The following is a 22,491-nucleotide window of genomic DNA, read 5'->3' as shown; positions in this document are numbered from 1 at the left end:
CGGAGAGGGGGATTCGTCACCATCGTCATCATCAACCATCCTCCATCACCAATTTCATGATGCTCACCTCCGTGCGTGAGTAATTCCATCGTAGGCTTGCTGGACGATGATGGGTTGGATGAGATTTACCATGTAATCAAGTTAGTTTTGTTAGGGTTTGATTCCTAGTATCCACTATGTTCTGAGATTGATGTTGCTATGACTTTGCTATGCTTAATGCTTGTCACTAGGGCCCGAGTGCCATGATTTCAGATCTGAACCTATTATGTTTTCATGAATATATGTGAGTTCTTGATCCTATCTTGCAAGTCTATAGTCACCTATTATGTGTTATGATCCGACAATCCCAAAGTGACAATAATCGGGATACTTCTCGGTGATGACCGTAGTTTGAGGAGTTCATGTATTCACTATGTGTTAATGCTTTGGTCCGGTACTCTATTAAACGGAGGCCTTAATATCCCTTAGTTTCCACTAGGACCCCGCTGCCACGGGAGGCTAGGACAAAAGATGTCATGCAAGTTCTTTCCCATAAGCATGTATGACTATATTCGGAATGCATGCCTACATTACATTGATGAACTGGAGCTAGTTCTGTGTCACCCTATGTTATAACGTTTACATGAGGAATCGCATCCGACATAATTATCCATCACTGATCCAATGCCTACGAGCTTTTCACATATTGTGCTTCGCTTATTTACTTTTCTGTTGCTACTGTTACAACTACTACAAAACTGATATCTTTACCTTTGCCACTGTTATCGTTACTTTCATACTACTTTGCTACTAAATACTTTGCTGCAGATACTAAGTTATCCTGGTGTGGTTGAATTGGCAACTCAACTGCTAATACTTGAGAATATTCTTTGGCTCCCCTTGTGTCGAATCAATAAATTTGGGTTGAATACTTTACCCTCGAAAGCTGTTTCGATCCCCTACACTTGTGGGTTATCATCGGGCTCTAAGTGCTACTACTACCATAGGGTCCAGGGAGGACTCGTTAGGTGAGTGATCATGCGCGCTCTATTTTGGAACCTGCGGGGCTTTGGCCACAATGGCCGCCGCAGGAAACTCATTGAGTACATGCGCGATGAGTCCATAGATGTGGTAGCGATCCAAGAAACAATGCGCACTGAGTTCTCTCTGGTAGAACTTGGGCGTCTTAGCAGACACCTGTTTGCGTGGCATTGGTTGCCATCTAGTGGAGTGGCGAGTCACTCCGGTGGCATCCTTCTAGGTGTGAAGAACGCCACCTTTGAGGTGGGATCCATGGACCATGGATCCCACTTCATCGGCATGGAGGTTCGGGAGCGTGAGATGAACTACAATGGGAGATCTTCGTGGTCTACGGCCCAGCCGACCATAGTCGCTCGGCCGCTTTCTTGGCGGAGCTCCACACCAAGATAGCCTCCGCTGCCCTCCCGGTGGTGGTGGGGGGGTGGGAGGGGGGGGCTTCAACCTCCTCCATTCCACCGCGGAGAAGAGTAACTCACATGCCGACCTTGCTGAGATACGGCGATTTAATGACTGGGTTGCGGACTTAGGCCTTCTGGAGCTTGACAGGGTCGGGGCAAGATTTACCTGGACTAATAGACAGGTTGCCCCTACCCTTAGTGTGCTTGACCGAGTATTCGTCTCACCTGAATGGGAACTTCGGTTCCCTTTGGCCTCTCTTCAGGCTATTACGCACATCGGGTCCGACCATATGCTCCTACTCTTGTCCTCTAGGGATGAGAGACCCCGTCCCCCCTCGGTTACGGTTCGAGGCTTTCTGGCTCCGGCAGCTCCCATAACAGCCGGTTGTAGCTCGCCCCTATCGGCAGGGCACCGTCGGATGCAACTCAAACCACCATCGGTTGCAACTCCACCAACCCGAGGTTGTAGCTTCCTATCGCCGCGGTGTTGCAGCTCCACTACCGCCTCTTTCACACACGTGTGTTGCTGCTCTGCTCTGGCACCAATGGTGGTCTCGCAACACTTTGGTGGTCAGCTCATAAAAGTAGATGGGAGAGAGGATGCGAGAGAAAAAGTGGTGCGGCGTGCTGGGGAAAAAGAATGGCTAAGCACCTCATGTGGAAGAGATAAGGATGGATGCAGCAAAAGCGATGCGTGGGCCCCATGCTACAGGAGCAAACATGGGCGTTGAATTTCTTTTAATCTCACGACGCGTGCGTGATCGGCCGAATCTTTGGCCGGGCATGCTGGATATAAGGGATCCCATAAAAACGTCTGACGGAATTGCTTCATGCCACATGTTATCATTTTGGGTTTTTTTTTTAATAATGAAGAGCCGTTTTCACTGCGCGGCCCGTTCCAGCACAAGGGGAAAAGGTCACACGGCCCAGCCTCCCTACTCCCCCGTCCTCTCCACTTTGACCGCCGGCGCACGCCCAAACCCTCGTTCGCCGGCGCAGATGGCGGCCGACGCTCTCGCCGCCCCTTCCTTCACAGTTCGGGCGCCACGCACCTGGTAGGCCCTCTCTCTCCTCAGGCTTCTCTCAACGCCAGGACGAATCTCTGACCTCTCCGCCCCCCAATCTGAGCAGATCGGCCGCTCCTCATCTCCACGGGCGGCGATGGCGCCGGGCTCCCAGAAGAAGAACACCAAGGGCGTGAAGGAGGTCGACCCGACGGCCAAGCTCACCGACGACCTCCTCGTGGACATCATCTCGCGCGTGCCCTACAAGTCAACATGCTGCTGCAAGTGCGTCTCCAGGCGTTGGCGGAACCTCATCTCCCACCGCGACCACCGAAAGAAGATGCCGCAGTCCGTCGTCGGCTTCTTCTACCAAGGTTACAATGCATTCCGCTCCCCCAGGAAGGCTCGTTATTTTACCAATCTGCTGTCACGGCAACGCTATCCTCTCGTAGATCCTTCGCTGTCTTTGCTGCCCACTTGCGACAGCCTTGACATCTTGGACGCCTGCAATGGCCTCCTGCTCTGCCGCTGCTGGAAGGCTGCTGATCCCCTGGAATTGGATTATGTTGTTTGCAATCCCACCACTGAGAAATGGGTGTCCTTCCCTGCCACCGACTGGTCCAGCAAGGTGAGCGTCGCTCGCCTCGGATTTGACCCGGCCGTTACTTCCCACTTCCATGTATTCGAGTTCATAGATGAGGAGGCCTGGGGTATAGCCGAGGACGAGCAAAGCGAGTGCTATGGACGCATCCAAACACTAGCAATTTACTCGTCCAAAGCTGGAGCGTGGAAATATCAAACAGTTGAGCATGGACCATTTGCGATACCCAAGAATTCACCCGGCTCATTTTTAAACGGGATCCTTAATTTGGCTGCCTATAATAATTTAATTGTAGCTGTTGATGTGGAAGGAGATAATTGGTCACTTGTTCATATTCCTAAGCCACCGTACTATGCGGATGATATCAATGGCATATTTCCATCACAGGGACAGTTGTATTTTGCAAATAGTCCTGCTGATTCTGATGGTTCTGAATTATCAATCTGGGTTCTTGACGACTTGGTTACAGGAAAATGGACTTTGAAGCACAATGTGAGCCACTTGCAGTTGTTTGGAACAAAGTATTCATCGTATGCGAATGATTATAGTGTTATTTCAATGCATCCAGAACACAGTTTGATTTTTATAGTCGGTGGACATGACAAGACACTAATGTCATATGACATGGATTCTAGACAGCTGCGTTTTATATGTCAACTTGGCTCTGAGTGTAAAGCTGAATTGCCTGCCTGTGGCGACAAGACTCTTTTTCATCCACATGTTCCCTTGTTCTCACAATCATTGGCGGATGGGTAGTAAATGTCTATTCAGCTGTGTTCTATGTTAACTTGGATGTGAATGTGAAGTTCAATGGCCTGGCTGCTGCATACCACAACTTCATAATTGTCCATGTTTCTGATGATATTTGAGTTAGGTCTTCAATTTGGGCAGCAGTGACTGGGGTAGACATTTATGAAGTTCTGATAGTTTCTATTGGCACTTGAGCACTGTGTCCTGACTATTGCAGTAACTTAGTGACTGAACTTGCCTTTGTGTAGCAGCCTATGCAGTTGTAACACCCTGCTACTTAAATCTTGGATATTATGATCGTTTTGTTGAACCATTATTGCTGTCTTTTTAAATAAATTCGTCTCTCTTTGAGAATTTGTTGCATTTGTTGCAACTTCTGCACTGGATATTTCTTAGTATGGACTGGATGTATGGGTCCAGTTTTTTTTAACAATATCGACTGGATGCTTTTGTTTATCTCCAGTCAACACTGAAACGATCTATGTATGTATTAAGGTATTTCTTCTGGAATCAGATAATACTGTTAAGGCTGTATAGTTTTTGAAGTATGTAGCAGACGACTGAATCGACCTGAAAATAGTAGACCTTTGGTAGCAGATGCCCTCTCTGCATGCTAGTTTTAAGTACTGAAAGATAGAAGCATCAAAACTCGAGCACGTGGGGACAATACTAAAGTGTTAAACAACTAGTAAGTATCTTGTATGACGCGAATTGACAATTCTGTCATTGGGTTATCCTAGTGTACTTTATCAAATGCATAACCTAGCTCTGCTGTAAGTCACACTTGAGAAGCCTGAAGGACATGATGAGTTTTGACTTTTGAGTAAGCAGTTGCATTTAAACTGGAATTATCTCGTTTCTTGTAGGACACTTTTATCTTGCAGTCTAAACTGGAATTATCTCGTTTCTTGTAGGATCATTTTACTATTTAATTGCATGATTCATTTATTGTGATATGTGATCTTCACATGGAATGTAGTGGATGATTGGATCCACCTGAAGTCGGATACTTTTGGTAGCAGATGCCTTCTCTATATGTTAGTTTGAAGTACTGAAAGATAGCTATCACAACTGTAAAACATGTGTGGACTATACTGGACTGTTAAACAAGTACTGCATGTATTCTTGTATGACGTCAATCAACAATTTTGTTCTTATGCGAATGTATTTTATACATGTCTGGATTTCCTCTGTAAGTGACACTTACAGTGCTTTTCTTAGTTAGTTTTATTACTCATATCATTATTCTGCCTGAGAACCTTGTGTGGTGACTGCTCGTGCTCGGTTTTCAGGACTTCTGTATTTATGACTAGCCTGTTCTGTTATGTTTCGACGGTGCCGGTCACGTGGGCAGCCGAAACTACTCAAAATTACCTGTATGCACTATCATAATACATGGTGGAAGTTAATTTTCGGATGCCCCTAAAAACGATTTCTACCTTGTGGTACTGTATTGAAACTCAGTTTGCTTGCCTGCTTTTTTATTGGAACAGTGCCGACTCTAGTCATAGTGAGATATTTGAGCATTTCACCGGTTGGATGTTAGGTGTTTTCAGCTGTTGATTTATTTTTCATGTACTGTTTGCGCTCTTGGGTTGTTGCTGTAGATTTGTAGAGGCTTGCCTGTCCTCTGTTGGGTACAGTTTGGCTGGCATTTTCCCATTCTGTCTACTGGTCGAGGAGTACACCGAAGGTCATGGTTGAATTGAGCAATAGAGAGTTGCATCTGCAGAATGGGGCTCCAGTTCGTTCATTTGGGTTAAAACATAGCTAGGTCAAGAAACTCATTCTTCATCGAGGGGTTCATAAATCCTGATTGATGATCTGCCCTGCTGACAGATGATGCTTGAAACCGTTCTGATGCTTCGGTTCGGTGGTCTCATTCGACACATGGCAATAGCTCCGTCTCGGTATTAGCCAAATTTGCAGTTTTTTTCTTCTTCGAGAAATGGTTTTGTGGTTTTGTTCTTTCAGCCCTTAAATCATCCGGGTGCCGAATATAGAAGGAGGCATGGCAATCGAACGGGGCCAGGAGGGTCATTCTCTCCCAGGTTGTTTCTGGCACGTGCACTACATGAGGTTTTTGTGAGGTGTCATGCCGCTCCGCTTTCCTGTCTCCTCCATCATTGGGTATGTTGTCCATGCTCTGCTATTGGTGGCACATCTTATTATTTATTTATTTTTCTGTTTTAGTTTGCCTAAATTTACATTGGCTTTGTTACATTGACATGTAGCTTCATCGGCTGATTTATTGTAAAATAAAAGGCTGACAAAAGAACAAACAACAGGGATAGGGATCGTCCCATGAAAAAAATACAACGAACAAGCAGAAAACTTCCCGGATAAAGAAACTTCGCATAGCCAACAAGAAGTCAGGCCTCGTGTGTTCTTCTAGTCTTCTCGATACACAACTCTCACTGTCCTCCAGAAACGCTGCATTCTCCATGAGCAACTATTTGTCTACTTTTGGTTCCTTTTGCAGTGGTCGTAATTAGGTCAATCACAAGAATTATAACATTGCATCAATGAACATGTTCCTGGATGCCTACTATTCCCAAGATGCTGTGTGTGTAGCTCCAAGATCCTAAGGGTCATTGCTTCATCTTTTTCCTCTTAATTCTCAACATTTGGTAGATAGTGTAGGAGGAACTCCGGGAGGCTACATGAAGAAGACCATATGACAACTAGATGGATATATATATCGAGCTAAAGTTAAAGATAGCACATGATTATATTTGCAGAATGGGGTTGGAGGTTGGTGTGGTGGGTACAAAATATTTAAAGATCTCAAATCAAGATCATACTTTCTTATAGTACAGTAAAATTGGAGCTTCAGTCCTATGGTTGCTGTAGACTATCTTTAGTTGAAAAAAAATTGAAGTGTAAATGCGATTCAGTTTGATGGTCCTTGCATCCCATCTGGTATAAGGAGAACCACATGGTTGAAGCGATGAAGTACTGATTCTTAAGAAGGTAGACTAGTACTGATTCTTAAGAACCACATGTTCATTTGGAAGCTAGAATGGTTGCACGCTCAAGCATAATTCTTTGAGTTCTTCAATGAAAGCAAATTTGTCACTGTCTTCGTCCAGCCCATAAACTGCAGTTATATGCTCCAAGATGCGACACAGGCATTCCTCAAAACGTTGGCTGATAAAATAGTGTTGGACATGCTAGTGTTGGACTGTCAAGGGCCTCGGTGCCCAAGACAGCAGGACCTCGACTACGTAGTTCGTAGTCGCGGGGGATAGGAGCGCTAGGGTTTTTGCCTGGCTGCTCTATGATGCGGGAGGGGAAGATAGAAGGAAATAACTTTATTTCTTATCCCTAAAGGGTGCTAACTATCTGATATATAAAGGCCCCATGGGCTAATAACAAACTAGAAACCTATACGAAATAAACTAGTCTAGGAACTAATGTGCCCGGATCAGGACTCCTGTCCAGCCTGCGCCTTGCCTGATGCGGCCGTCGGCTGCTCCTGGCCGCGCGGCCCACGTCTGTAAGACGTGCCCCACAGGACATCTCTCCCCCCCTCGACGAGCAGCTCGTCCTCGAGCTGAAAAGCGGGGTAGCGCTCGATGAAACTGTCAAGATCCTCCCATGTAGCTGACGAAGCTGCTTCACCCTTCCAGTGGACGAGTAGCTGGCGAACGCCGCGTGCTAGGCGCGCACGAGTCACGCGCTCTGGTTCTGGAACAGCCGCCCCGTTGTGGATCGAAGGCAATCCCGGCGGTGTAGTTGGAGGAATGCCGAAGAACTTCTTGAGGAGGCCCACGTGGAACACGTCATGGAGGCGCGAGCGCGCCGGAAGCTCAAGACGGTATGCCACGTCGTTGATCACTTCTGAAATGCGGTACGGCCCATAGAATCGTGGCTTGAGCTTGCCCCTGGTTGGCAAGTTGAGAGAGGACGCGGCGCGCTGTCGAAGGCGAAGCCAAACCCAATCGCCCACCTCATGCCGAATGTCCCGATGACGTCTGTCGTAGTAGGACTTATAGACCGCCTGTGCCTGTTGTAGACGATAGCGGACGTCCTCGATAAGTTCGTCGCGCTCAGCCATGCTCCTGGCCACTGCAGCCACCCGTGTGTCGCCGGGCTCGTAAGAGCGAATAGTGGGAGGGTCACGGCCATACACAAGCTTGAACGGAGTCTCTTGGGTTGCTGTCTGGTAGGCGGTGTAGTATATGTACTCAGCCCAGGGAAGCCACCGGAGCCACTGCTTGGGACGATCCCCGGTAAGACACCATAAATACATCACAATGATCTTGTTAGCAGCCTCCGTTTGCCCATCCGACTGCGGGTGAAATGCGGACGTCATGTGCAGCTTTGTCCCCGTGAGGCGCATGAGCTCTTGCCAAAAAGCGGAGGTGAAGACGGGGTCGCGGTCAGAGACCATGGACTGTGGTACGCCGTGGAGACGAACAACCTCAGCGAAGAACACCTGTGCCACTGACTCTGCCGTGTATGGGTGGGCTAACGCCACAAAATGGCAATACTTGCTGAAGCGATCCACCACGGTGAGGATGACAGACTTCCCGCCTACTCGAGGAAGCGCTTCCACGAAGTCGATGCCGATGTCAGTCCACACGCCCGTGGGTACCGGCAGCGGCAGGAGCAGCCCAGCAGGGTGCAAGTGCTCGGACTTGTACCGCTGGCAAGTACCGCAAGTGCGGATGTACTCCTGCACCGTCTTGCGAAGGTTAGGTGCGTGGAAATCGCGGCGAAGACGATGCAATGTGCGCAGGACGCCTTCATGCCCATCATCGTGCACGGCACTAAGAATCTCCTGGAGTAGCGGGGATGACGGCGGAATGTAGAGGCGGCCGTTGAAGGTAACGAGGCCGTCGGAGAGCGCCCAAGGCTGTTGCCGCGCACCTGCCGTGATATCCTCCCGCAGTGCGACGAGCGCCGGATCAGTGGACGTCGCTTGCCGGAGGCGATTGATGAAGTCGAAACGAGGCCCTGAGACCGCCATGATCGTCGTCTCCTCCGTGTCACGGCGGGAAAGTGCATCCGCCACCGTGTTGGTACTACCTGCCTTGTACTCCACTGTAAAGTCGAATCCCAGGAGTTTGCCAACCCAATGATGCTGCGGGATGGTGGCCAAACGCTGGTCAAGCAGAAATTTGAGGCTGTAATGATCCGTTTTTACCACAAATTGACGCCCCCATAGGTACGGCCTCCAATGGCGAATCGCGAGCACCAGGCCGATGAGTTCCCGTTCATACGCTGCCAGGGAACGGTGACGTGGCGCGGCTGGCCGGCTAAAGAAAGCCACCGGGTGGTGGTCCTGAAGAAGGACGGCCCCGAAACCGTACGTCGATGCGTCACACTCGACGATGAACGGCCGTGTAAAATCCGGTAACGCGAGGACGGGAGCCGTGGTGATTGCCGTCTTGAGGGTGGTAAAAGCTGCTGCCGCCTCCGGTGACCAAGAGAAACCATCCTTGCGAAGGAGGGCCGTCAGGGGCGCGGCAACCACGCCAAAGTCCTTGACAAACTTGCGGTAGTACCCCGCAAGGCCGAGAAAGCCCCGAACCGCGCGCGCCGAGCGTGGTTGCGGCCAGTCCGCTACTGCCTGCACCTTTTCCGGATCCATGGCCACGCCTGCAGCGGAGATGGTGTGACCCAGGTATGCGATTGATTCAACGGCGAACGCGCATTTGGAGCGCTTGACGAAGAGCCGGTGCTGGTGCAGGACCGTGAAGACGGTGCGCACATGTCGGAGATGGTCAGCCCATGTCTCGCTGAAAATGAGGATGTCGTCAAAGAAGACGAGAACAAAACGGCGCAGGTATGGCCGCAGCAGATCATTCATGAGGGCCTGGAACGTGGCCGGCGCGTTGCAGAGTCCGAACGGCATCACCAGAAACTCGTAGAGGCCGTCATGAGTACGGAAAGCTGTCTTCGGGATGTCCTCCGCACGCATCCGCACCTGGTGGTAGCCGGAACGTAAATCGAGCTTGGTGAAGAAACGAGCGTGCCGTAGCTCGTCGAGGAGTTCGTCCACCACCGGAATCGGGAACGCATTCTTGACAGTAATGGCGTTCAGGGCGCGATAATCGATGCAGAAGCGCCAGGACCCGTCGGCCTTGCGGACCAGCAGTACCGGGGACGAGAATGCGGAACAACTCGCACGGATGATACCTTGGGCGAGCATGGCGGCGCACTGACGCTCCAGCTCGTCCTTGTGCGCGGCCGGGTATCGATACGGACGGACGACCACCGGGGCGGAACCAGGTAGCAGGGTGATGCCGTGATCGCGGCTGCGGGGCGGTGGCACGCCGGAGGGGTCGGCGAAGATGCCGTCGAACTCGGTGATGATGGCGTCCAGGAAGTCGCGGCCGCTGCATGATTTTAGGGCTGGCCCGTCCGGTCCTGCAATGCCGTGCCAGCACACCCGATGGCCCCGCCGCCAGAATGTCATGGAGAGGGCTCGGAAATCCCACAGGATCGGTCCGAGCGATGCCAGCCACTGCGTGCCCAGGACGATGTCGTAGCCCGCGAGCGGCAAGGCGAGGAAATCCTCCGCGAACTCCTCGTGGCCGATGCGGAAGGGCACGACGCGGTACGCGCCCTGGCACGGAACGCGCTCGCCGTTGGCCACCGTGACGCGCATCTTCTCTGTGGTGGGGGGCGGTAACGTAGCACGAGCGGCCGCCTCTTCGGCGATGAAGTTGTGGGTGGAGCCTGAATCGATCAGGGCGAGGAGGGAGACACCTCCGAGAGTAATCTGCATCTGCATGGTTTCACTCGTGCGCACGCCGGCGATCGCGTGGAGCGAGATTTGAGGGTCGGCCCGCGATGCATCATCAGTGGCGGAGGCCGCGTCGTCGTCGTCGTCGTCCGGCGCTAAGTCGAGGAGAAAGATGCGCTGGCACACGCGGTTGTGGCCCCTGCCAAACTTCTCGTTACAGTTGAAGCAAAGGCCCAGGCGACGGCGTTCCTCCATCTCTGTCTGGGAGAGACGCTTGATTGGGCGTCCGTCCGACAGATTGTGGCCCTGCTGAGGTGCGGCTGGTGGGGCCGGAGCGGGGGGCGCGAGGCGTGGTCCTGGTGTCGGCAGGATGCCCTTCTGTGGAAAACGCACCGGTGGCGCGGCGGAAAGCGCGCACTGGTCGCGCAGCTCCAATTTGCGGGCGAGGCTCATGGCGACGGCGAGGGACTGTGGGTTATGGATCTCCACGTCGAGGCTGAGGGGTGGCTGGAGTCCCGCGGTGAAGATCTGCACTTTCTGTGTCTCGGATAAGGTGCCTGCCCGGGGAAGGAGTGCCTCAAACCGCTCCTGGAAGTCGACGACGGACGTCGTGCGTTTGCACGCCATTAGTTCGCCCAGCGGGTTAGCGCGCAGCGGTGGCCCGAAGCGGAGATTGAGCAGCTCGGAGAAGCGGCGCCACGGAGGTGTGCCCTCGTCTCGCTGGACCTGCATATACCATAGTTGGGCAGGACCCTCGAGATTGTAGGACGCCATCCACACCTTCTCCTCCTCGGCGATCCGTTGTTGATGGAAGAAGGACTCGCATCTGTTGATGAAGGCGAGCGGATCAGACTTGCCGTCGAACTTGGGGAAGTCCATCTTCTGGAACCTGGGCGGCCGATCATTGTGGTGCTGCCCATCATGGGCGGCGGCAGCGCTGGACGAAGAGGAGGACTTGTCCTTCTGGAGTGCGGTGACGGACGACTGCAGGGACATCACCGTGGCCGTCAAGGCCTCGATCATCTTAGCCAGATCTGTGGTGGTCGGTTCTGCCATGCCGGAAGTGACCGAGGCGGCAGCGGATTGTGGCGATGTCGGGGAGCTGGGCGCGGACACAGGGGGGAAAGCGGCCGGCGGATGGAGCGTGGACGAGGAGGAGGATCGCCTGGAACCTGATACCAAGTTGTCAAGGGCCTCGGTGCCCAAGACAGCAGGACCTCGACTACGTAGTTCGTAGTCGCGGGGGATAGGAGCGCTAGGGTTTTTGCCTGGCTGCTCTATGATGCGGGAGGGGAAGATAGAAGGAAATAACTTTATTTCTTATCCCTAAAGGGTGCTAACTATCTGATATATAAAGGCCCCATGGGCTAATAACAAACTAGAAACCTATACGAAATAAACTAGTCTAGGAACTAATGTGCCCGGATCAGGACTCCTGTCCAGCCTGCGCCTTGCCTGATGCGGCCGTCGGCTGCTCCTGGCCGCGCGGCCCACGTCTGTAAGACGTGCCCCACATGACATGGACATTATAGTGGTCAGCAGGGCTAAGACGATGCCGCTTCTAGTTCCCATTGCTGGCAGATAGCAGAAAGAATCGGCAAAGAGGGGCCAAGAAGCTCAAGGATCAGAGGGCGATCAACAAAACTAAATTTTGTTTCATGTAAGTAGGCAACATAGGCATTGGTTTTTGGAGGCTATATCTCTAACGATTAGACAACGAGCGGGTTGTTCAATCCCCGAACATCCTAGTTGAAGACAATGCAGTTGTGTTCAACCGATGGGAACCAAAATAACTCGGTAGTGAAGTACGTTTGGCGAGGGAATAACTGGAAGTTGTTGCCACTGAAGATAATAGAACGGTGAACTGACGATAGTAGGGAAAGAACGGGGAAAACATGGCTAGTGCAGGCTAGAAGTAAAGATACAACTCCATGGATGGCACATCATCATTTTGGCAGATGGTGATGCGCCCTTGGTGCAGTTGCTGTCAGAGACAACGATATCATGTTACAGCTCGCCCGTCGCGTAGACTGTGGACCGCCGTGTGTTGCCTGGAGGGTGGAGCATTGATCTTGGACAACTTAAAGGAACCGAATAGGGCCTTAACCGCCTCTATTTGTTCACCAAGAACGGGGTCCTTGAAGAGGTTGAGGAAGTGTTGCATCATGGCTTCATCAGAGGCCTAGCCATCGATGTCGTGCGAGATCCCCCATTTCTTTTGCAGCACCCCTCGCTCCTGCTCTGTGGTGTTGAGCGCCGATGCAGGTTTGCTGACAAGGCGGCAAGTAGTGCCGCAAGGAGGGATAGTGCGCACCTGGAGCGTCTCTGGTACCAGTGGCTGGTCGAGGAGGGGAGGCAAGGTGTCAGAAAGGATGTTGGCAAGAAATTGCTCGCCCAGTACGGTGGAGGCAGCGCCGAGCTCGTGGTCATCCGGACCAAAAGATAGATTGCTTGGTCTAAAGATGATAATCAAGAAGGCTTTGATGCCCCGAAGGACGATGAGGATGGAAAGCTTACTGATGGAGGGGATGGACAATAAGTTCCTTGAGGCACTGGATGAGTTAAAGAAGAAGCAGAAGGATAAGTTCATGGGGTTTGAGTTCTGGATCCACGGTGATAATGTTATCATCATCATAATGATGGAACCAATCACCGAGCACGACGAGAAGAATTTCGTGGATGCATGGTTTTCGAGCTTCATGCAACATATTCTTGGATGCCTACTATTCCCAACACGCTATGTGTGACTCCAAGATTCTAAGTGTCATTTCTTCATATTCTTCCTCTTAGTGCCTGTTCGGAACCTCTCCAATCTTGAAACTCCGCTCCGCGCGAGGAGCTCGGTTTGAGCCGCTCCCTGCAACTGTGTTGCCGCTCCCTCCGCTCCCTGCAACTGTGATGCCGCTCCCTCCGATCCGGGAGCTGCAGTTGTGAAGCGGAGAGGATCCGAACAGGGCCTTAATATTGACATCCAAGAGATGGCTTAGGTTGAAGGCTATAGAAAGAAGACCATGCGACAACTAGATGGATATATATCGGGCCAAAATTGAAGATAGCACGTCTCTGATATTTACAGAATTGGGTTGGGGGTTGGTGTGGCGGCTGCACATCACCAATATTTAAAGATCCCAAATCAAAATCATACAATATTTTAGTACAATAAAAATTCACGCTTCAATTCCGTGGTTGATGTAGGTTATCTTGTCTTGTAGTAAAAAAACAAGTGTAAATGCTATTCAGTTTGATGGTCGTTGCATCCCAACTGGTATAAAAAGAACCACATGGTTGAAGCGATAAAGTACTCATTCTTCGAAGGTAGACTGAGTGAATTGCAAAAAACCATCACATCGAAGCGTAGGGTTGTAGAAAACACTCTTCAACAAATTTGTTGCAGAAAACACTGATTTCGGGATTAATCATTTGCAGAAAGCATTGACCTGTTTGGGCATTCTAAGCTCGATTATGATAAGTGGGGCCCGGTTTTGGTGATGTGGCATAATGAGCGTGATTTGACACTGTCTAACAGTGCTACAGTGACATCTGACGCGTCGGCTTGGTCAAAACCGTTTCGAATCGGGACTTTAGTCGCACTCTCTCCTCACTCTCTCGCATTGGGTCGCCCTCTCTCACTCCCTGTTCTTCTCCCTCGCCGCCGCCCCACCGTCGGCCGTCGGCCCGCTGCTTCGTTGTGTCATGGTGTCTTGGATTGATGGAGAGCCCGTTGAGGATTCAGTTGTGAACATCAGCTCCTCCCGCGATGGCATCATCAAGGTCAGTTTGGTAGATAGCTAGGGTTAAGGTTACGGTTAGTAAATTGGGGATTTTGTGAATGAGCTCGATCGAAACCTAGAGATTCCTTTGTTTGCTCCCATAGCTTCCTGTTACCATGTATGATCGGAATTCAGCGGCATTGACGCAAATGTTAATGTGTTGTGCAAACACGGCATGCCGGCAGAGCGCTTTGTTGCATTTGAAGGGATGCACGCTCGCAGGAGGTTTCCTGGGTCTGGTGAGAAGGTATGCGTCAGAACCTGTTTAGTGGAAGTTGATCATTGGCTCTGTTTACTTCTTGGTCCTCATTGTTTGATCTGGTCAGTGCTTAATGCTTAATTTAGCATGTTGTTTAGTTGTGTTAAGTGCTTGGTCTTTGTTTATCTTTGTGTTGTCATTAGTGCATGGCACTCAGTGTTTATTGTGGTTCGTGCTTTATGCCTTGTTTACTGAACTTTGATTGCTCTTACTTAATTAAAAAGTTGATGGCAGTGGTCATTGTTTACTGAACTTTGCTTGCTCTTACTTGATTAAAAAGATTATCCCAATGGTAATTGTTTACTGAACTTTGCCAGTGGTGATTATTTATTTGTTAGCGTTGGATGTCTCATGTGCTTCGTATACAGAACCCTTCGAGGACCTCTTTAACAGTTGATGTCTTTAATAAACACGATGATTTCAGTGGTCTTTATAATACTGCCTACTGACTACTATGAGTGGTGTTTGTTTATGTTAATAGTGGCTATGTCCTGTACTTGTTGTACCGAACCACTTTTTTATTAGTTTGTAGATTCCACTCACTTAGCTTATTCTTTATTGGTTTATTGTTTGTCTTACAGGAAGGCATAAATTATGGAGTAGTTCAGTGGATTGATTTTGAATGACTAGACACAATGGAGAAGACATTGGCCAAGTTATGGGATATGTATGAGGATTGCAAGGCAGCTAGGACCAATATAAATCTTGAGGGTTCATTTACAATTCACAAGCTCATAGAAGAGAAGAAGAAACTACCCGAGAACTATGAGAAGTTAGTTGCTAATGTGAATGCTCTTTTGGATGCCCAGGAGCAGAGGGATGTGGAGTTAAGCTATCAGCAGGAGCAGAAGGACAATGTAGATGTGAAAATAGCTGAGTTAGACAGTTCAGTGGGTAACTTGAAGGCGGAGCTGTCAAAAAAAGAGGAGGAAAATAATACGCTACAGGGAAAGTATGACACTCTTAAGCACCTCACAGGTGCTCAAGACATTTTGATTAGGAATCTGAAGTTCAATCATTTGAAGGTGAAGGAAAGGTTGACAGAAGAGAGGCATAAATTGCAGTATCACATTTTTGAGCTTCAGAAGTCTGAGGAAAAGATAAAGCTGAAGCTTCAGCGGGTGAAGGTATCTTAGATGATTAGGGTGCTTCTAGTATGCATTGGTGAACTATGTCGTTGGATCTAGCAGTGTTGTAACGTAGATGATAAGCATCTATCTAGTACTTTAATTTGAATTTGTGAACCAAGTACATTAAGTATGTATTTTGTGAACTATGGTGTTAGATCCAATTTTGAACCTTGATGAATGATTAATGTGAGTCCAATTTGATGTTATGTGGTGCTTGTGCTTAGTATAATTTGATTTTATATGTTTAGGCCATTAAACCAAAGTGATGTCAATATGTTCAAATTGTCACCTAGATCCATGGATTCATCTCCAAAAAGACCCTAGGGGAATCTTAACCCTCATTTCATCGATTCATCGACAAAATGACCCTAGAGTCACCTTAACCCTCATTTCATCGATTCATCGAGAAAATGACCCTAGGGTCACCTTGGACCCTCGTTTTATTGACAAAATGACCCTAGGGTCACCTTAACCCTCATTTTGTAGAGAGCTTCAGTAGGCAACACCCAGAATAACAAGTTCACCACGTCCACCTCAATTTTGAAAATTAATTTCCTCGAAAACGGAACTAATATCTTATTCATGTACGAAACAAAATAATATATTGTTGAGCCTAGATGGTTATTTGAGGGGGGGGGGGTGGGGCTAGTCTCCATGAAAAAGGGTGGCTAGTCGGATGATTATTCTACCAAGTCTCCCAACTTGATGGGTTTGCGAACCTTTGCTTATCAATAGTGAGGCATTTTACCTTGTGATGTGTGTTATGTGGGTCTATATTGTACTCTTTTTCGTAAAAGCATTTAAATTTTATTTCCGCGTGCAAGTTGTGAGATTTGTTAATCAAAGACGAAGTAGAATCTGACATACCCATTGATAGAGTACTGCGGCCAGTCCGAAAGAGTAGAAGGCAAATAGGAGACTAGATTACCGAGGCTCGGGCCCTTATAGTGGAGGTAATACCCTACTCATGTTTGTGTTAGATCAATGAATATGGGTGTAGAGGGTACAATGGTGATTGAGGGGGTATTGGAGTTGTCTATCGACTAGCCCTTGCCTACTTAAGAAGGGTGCCCGAGGCTAGGGTTACAAGTACCTTAACCGACCTAAGGTGGTGGAGGACTCCTTATAGGTATCTGCTTCATTGTCATACGCTCAAAGAACTCTGAGTCCTTCTTTCTGTAGGGTCCATATATAAATCGGGGCACCAGCCCTCGGTGTGTGTCCGCATGATGGGCATGCTTCCAATGGCTCTAGGCTACCCCTAGGCCATAACACAGTCAATAGTTCCTGGACGAGTCTTTGAGCTTGGATGCTTCTCAATGACGTTGCGTCGTCTTTGACAAGAGTGATGAGATCTTGAAAGATACACAAAGTTCCTAGAAAATCAACTCTACACCAATATTCCCATGGAAACAGAAATCAACACCATTCCACTGGGCTCCATTCATTGCCGTGATCTTGGAAGTCGTTTATGCTGGTTGTGTGATGGCCTCCTGATGACCCACAAGTATAGGGGATCAATCTTACTCCTTTCGATTAGTAAGAGTGTCAAACACAACGATGAGCCGAAGGAATCGACAAGTAGTTTTCAGCAAAGTTTCACTATAAGTGTTGCAAAGATAATTTTGACAGATAGTTTGATGCCAAGATAATTCGTAGCAAGACAAATAATAATAAAAATTAAATAGGTGTAGCAACTGGAACAATCCTTATGTATGCTAAGGACAAGCCGAAAGTGTTTCTTATAATAGCTAAAATGCTCTTGAGGACACACGAGAATCTCGTCAATTTACTTTCACCATGATTCACACTAGTAGAAAACAGGGCTTTCGTTCGGGCCAGATAAGCCCATTAGTTCCAGTTCAGTCACGAACCGGGACCCATGGGGGCATTGGTCCCGGTTCGTGAGGCCAGGGGGCCTACCGGGCCTCATGGGGGCATTGGTCCCGGTTCGTCTGGCCCCTTTGGTCCCGGTTGGCGGGACGAACCGGGACCAATGGGCCTCGCTCCTGGCCCACCACCATTGGTCCCGGTTGGTGGCCTAATCCGGGACCAAAGGGTGGTCTTTACTACCTGTTCAAGCCATGAATCGGGACCAATGAACCAGCCAGGGGAGAGGGCTTTTGTGTGTAAAACATTAAAAGTAAAAAGATTTTTCATAAAATAAATAAAAAAAAGCAAAAAAAAGAATATAAATAAGTAGAAACAAAATAAAATAAGTAAGTAGAAACAAAATAAACTTTAATAAAGTAAAATAAATGAACTATATAGAAGTAAAAAAATAGCAACAGTAAGTAGAAACAAAATAAAATAAATAAAGCAAAAAAGAAAGAAAAAAATAAGTAGAAACATAAACTTTAATAAATAAGTAAAAATAAAATAAACTTTTATAAAACCTCTAGTATTATTGAAATTAAAATTATATAAAATTTATGCAACTAAAATTATCAAAGTATTTTCTGTTCAAAACATTAAAAGAAAAAAGAATTTTCATAAAGAAATTTTTTATTAGAAACTTTAATGGCAAAAAGAATTCTCATAAAGAATTTTTTGTTAGAAACTAAAATAACAAACTATGTTTTTGAATATAATGATAAAACACAGTAATATTAAATAGCAGGAAAAAGAATCACTCAAAAATATATTTTTATAGTAAAGATATTCAAAAACTAGTGAATCACACAAATTTCCAAAAATTCAAATTTAAACTATTCACATTAGAAAACAAATTGCACTAACAGAAAGTTTATAATTTTTATTACCTAAATGCAAAAAGAATCACTAAAAAACTAGTAAGTATTTTGCTGTAAGTAGAAACAAAATAAAATAAACAAAGCAAAAAATAAAACAAAAAAAATAAAAAAAGTGCCACCTAAAGGGCTGGCCCGCAGTAGGCCCAGCAGGCCCACAGGCACACAGTGATAGATTAGGCCCGAAAGCCTGTAGTTGAGAGGAAACTAATATATCCATCTGCCATGTTTGTATAATAATTGCCATGTTGTAATATTTGCAGAAACTATGGAGCACAGCCGAGACGAGGAAGCAGAGCGGGTGTTGGGGGACATAATCACAGCCGGAGCTGATGTCATGTCGTATCTCAACGAAAGCGATGGTCTGGAAGGAGAGGGTGAAGAAGCAGGCTACGGTCCTCGAACAACGGAGGAGACCATGACTGGTGATCGAATGCTGGTGCAAGAAGGAGGCCGTGATGATGGCCCTGGTGACCGAATAGAGTCCGGCCAGGTATATATATATATTAATGAAGCCTGTGCTGACTATAGCTAATTGATGTATTCATTCTTTTGGTATCAACACATATTAACTTTCGTCTTTCTTCTTATTTCTAGCCCTTAGGATCGAGCACAACTTCGGTAAAGAGACGAGGCCCGAAGAAAAAGTTGCGATCAGCTGAAAGGTTCATGATCACTGCAATCACGCGAGATGGCCAACCGATTGAACCCCTCCGGACCAAGGAGGCATTTACTGCTCAGTGCGGGGTTCTTGTCAGGGACATGATCCCGATCAGCATAGAGCTATGGAATCAGCCTAAGGATGAAGAGCTTCAAGTTTCTTTTGTCGAAGATAGACAGAAAGCTAATCTTTGGAAAGCGCTGAAGGTAAATTTCACCCTACCGGAAGAGGACGATCCGGAGAATCCAGTTATAGAGCCATTGATCAAGTCCTTTGTTCTCAAGAAGATGGCAGATCTATAGGAAGTGGAAGAATGACCTGAAAGCAAAGTTTGTCGACCAAAAAGAGACACCAGAATTCATCGGCCGGCACGAGAAGCTCAGAGATCAATGGGACGCATTTGTGGCCAACAAGATATCGGAGAGGAGTAAGAAGATGTCAGCCATAAATAAGATAAATGTTGCGAAGAAGGAGCATCACCATCGCACGGGTTCAGGTGGCTACCTCAAAGCCCGACTGTTGTGGGCCAAGGCTGAGAACGACCTGCTTGATAAAGGGGTCGAACCAGAGACATTGAACTGGCCAGACCGTTGCCGGACTTGGTGTTGGAAATATGCCCTAGAGGCAATAATAAAAGCATTATTATTATATTTCCTTGTTCATGATAATTGTCTTTATTCATGCTATAATTGTGTTATCCGGAAATCGTAATACATGTGTGAATAACAGACACCGACATGTCCCTAGTGAGCCTCTAGTTGACTAGCTCGTTGATCAACAGATAGTCATGGTTTCCTGACTATGGACACTGGATGTCATTGATAACGAGATCACATCATTGGGAGAATGATGTGATGGACAAGACCCAATCCTAAACATAGCACAAGATCGTATAGTTCGTTTGCTAGAGTTTTCCAATGTCAAGTATCTTTTCCTTAGACCATGAGATCGTGTAACTCCCGGATACCGTAGGAGTGCTTTGGGTATGCCAAACGTCACAACGTAACTGGGTGACTATAAAGGTAGACTACGGGTATCTCCGAAAGTGTCTGTTGGGTGACATGGATCAAGACTGGGATTTGTCACTCCGTATGACGGAGAGGTATCACTGGGCCCACTCGGTAATGCATCATCATAATGAGCTCAGAGTGACCAAGTGTCTGGTCACGGGATCATGCATTACGGTACGAGTAAAGTGACTTGCCGGTAACGAGATTGAATGAGGTATTGGGATACCGACGATCGAATCTCGGGCAAGTAACATATCGATAGACAAAGGGAATAGCGTACGGGATTGATTAAATCCTCGACATCGTGGTTCATCCGATGAGATCATCGTGGAGCATGTGGGAGCCAACATGGGTATCCAGATCCCGCTGTTGGTTATTGACCGGAGAGTCGTCTCGGTCATGTCTGCTTGTCTCCCGAACCCGTAGGGTCTACACACTTAAGGTTCGGTGACGCTAGGGTTATGAAGATATGTATATGCAGAAACCCGAATGTTGTTCGGAGTCCCGGATGAGATCCCGGACGTCACGAGGAGTTCCTGAATGGTCCGGAGGTAAAGAATTATATATAGGAAGTGCTATTTCGGGCATCGGGACAAGTTTCGGGGTTATCCGTATTGTACCGGGACCACCGGAAGGGTCCCGGTGGTCCACCGGGTGGGGCCACCTGTCCCGGGGGGCCACATGGGCTGTAGGGGGTGCGCCTTGGCCTAGATGGGCCAAGGGCACCAGCCCCTATAGGCCCATGCGCCTAGGGTTTCCACCATGGAAGAGTCCATGTGGTGGAAGGCACCCCTAGGTGCCTTGGGGGGGAGGGAAACCTCCCCTTGGCCGCGGCCCCCTAGTAGATGCCATCTACTAGGGCCGGCGCCCCCCCTGGCACCCCTATATATAGTGGGGGAGAGGAGGGATTTTACACCAGCCCCTGGCGCCTCCACCTCCCCCCGTTACGTCTCTCCCTCGTAGTCTCGGCGAAGCCCTGCTGCTGTGACGCCCTGCATCCACCACCACGCCGTCGTGCTGCTGGATCTTCATCAACCTCTCCTCCCCCCTTGCTGGATCAAGAAGGAGGAGACGTCTCCCGTCCCGTACGTGTGTTGAACGCGGAGGTGTCGTCCGTTCGGCGCTGGTCATCGGTGATTTGGATCACGTCGAGTACGACTACATCATCACCGTTCTTTTGAACGCTTCCGCTCGCGATCTACAAAGGTATGTAGATGCATCCAATGACTCGTTGCTAGATGAACTCCTAGATGATCTTGGTGAAACGAGTAGGAAAATTTTTGTTTTCTGCAACGTTCCCCAACAGTGGTATCAGAGCTAGGTCTATGCGTAGTTCTTCTTGCGCGAGTAGAACACAATTTGTTGTGGGCGTAGATTTGTCGACTTTCTTGCCGTTACTAGTCCTTTCTTGCTTCAGCAGTATTGTGGGATGAAGCGGCCCGGACCAACCTTACACGTACGCTTACGTGAGACCGGTTCCACCGACTAACATGCACTAGTTGCATAAGGTGGCTGGCGGGTGTCTGTCTCTCCTACTTTAGTTGGAGCGGAATCGATGAACAGGGTCCTTATGAAGGGTAAATAGAAGTTGACAAATCATGTTGTGGCTTTAACGTAGGTAAGAAGACGTTCTTGCTAGAACCCTAATTCAGCCACGTAAAACTTGCAACAACAATTAGAGGACGTCTAACTTGTTTTTGCAGCAAGTGGTTTGTGATATGATATGGCCAAAGTTGTGATGAATGATGAATGATCTATATGTGATGTATGAGATGTTCATGCTATTGTAATAGGAATCACGACTTGCATGTCGATGAGTATGACAACCGGCAGGAGCCATAGGAGTTGTCTTTATTCTTTTATATGACCTGCGTGTCATCAAGAAACGCCATGTAAATTACTTTACTTTATTGCTAAACGCGTTAGCCATAGTAGTAGAAGTAATAGTTGGCGAGCAACTTCATGGAGACACGATGATGGAGATCATGATGATGGAGATCATGGTGTCAAGCCGGTGACAAGATGATCATGGAGCCCCAAGATGGAGATCAAAGGAGCTATGTGATATTGGCCATATCATGTCACGTTTATTATTTGATTGCATGTGATGTTTATCATGTTTTGCATCTTGTTTACTTAGAACGACGGTAGTAAATAAGGTGATCCCTCATACTAATTTCAAGAAGTGTTCCCCCTAACTGTGCACCGTTGCCACAGTTCGCTGTTTCAAAACACCACGTGATGATCGGGTGTTTTATTCAGACGTTCACATACAACGGGTGTAAGACAGATTTACACATGCAAACACTTAGGTTGACTTGACGAGCCTAGCATGTACAGACATGGCCTCGGAACACGGAAGACCGAAAGGTCGAGCATGAGTCGTATAGAAGATACGATCAACATGAAGATGTTCACCGATGTTGACTAGTCCGTCTCAC

The 22,491-nt window shown here is 48.1% G+C and overlaps 1 protein-coding gene across 1 annotated transcript; it reads left to right on the top strand.

The window, feature by feature from the left end:
- Nucleotides 1-2,292: 2,292 nt before the first annotated feature.
- Nucleotides 2,293-4,124, top strand: LOC123072199 (F-box protein At5g07610). The gene is made up of 2 exons (XM_044495766.1): nt 2,293-2,473; nt 2,550-4,124. Exon 2 carries the CDS (start codon nt 2,580-2,582, stop codon nt 3,777-3,779), a length of 1,200 nt encoding a protein of 399 aa, XP_044351701.1. The 5' UTR covers nt 2,293-2,473; nt 2,550-2,579; the 3' UTR covers nt 3,780-4,124.
- The last annotated feature ends 18,367 nt before the right edge of the window (nt 4,125-22,491 follow it).

The sequence above is a fragment of the Triticum aestivum genome, chromosome 3B (assembly GCF_018294505.1).
Source record: "Triticum aestivum cultivar Chinese Spring chromosome 3B, IWGSC CS RefSeq v2.1, whole genome shotgun sequence".
Classification (NCBI taxonomy): domain Eukaryota; kingdom Viridiplantae; phylum Streptophyta; class Magnoliopsida; order Poales; family Poaceae; genus Triticum; species Triticum aestivum.
The sequence above is the reverse complement of the archived record's forward strand: the minus strand, read 5'-3'. Positions and strand labels throughout refer to the sequence as shown.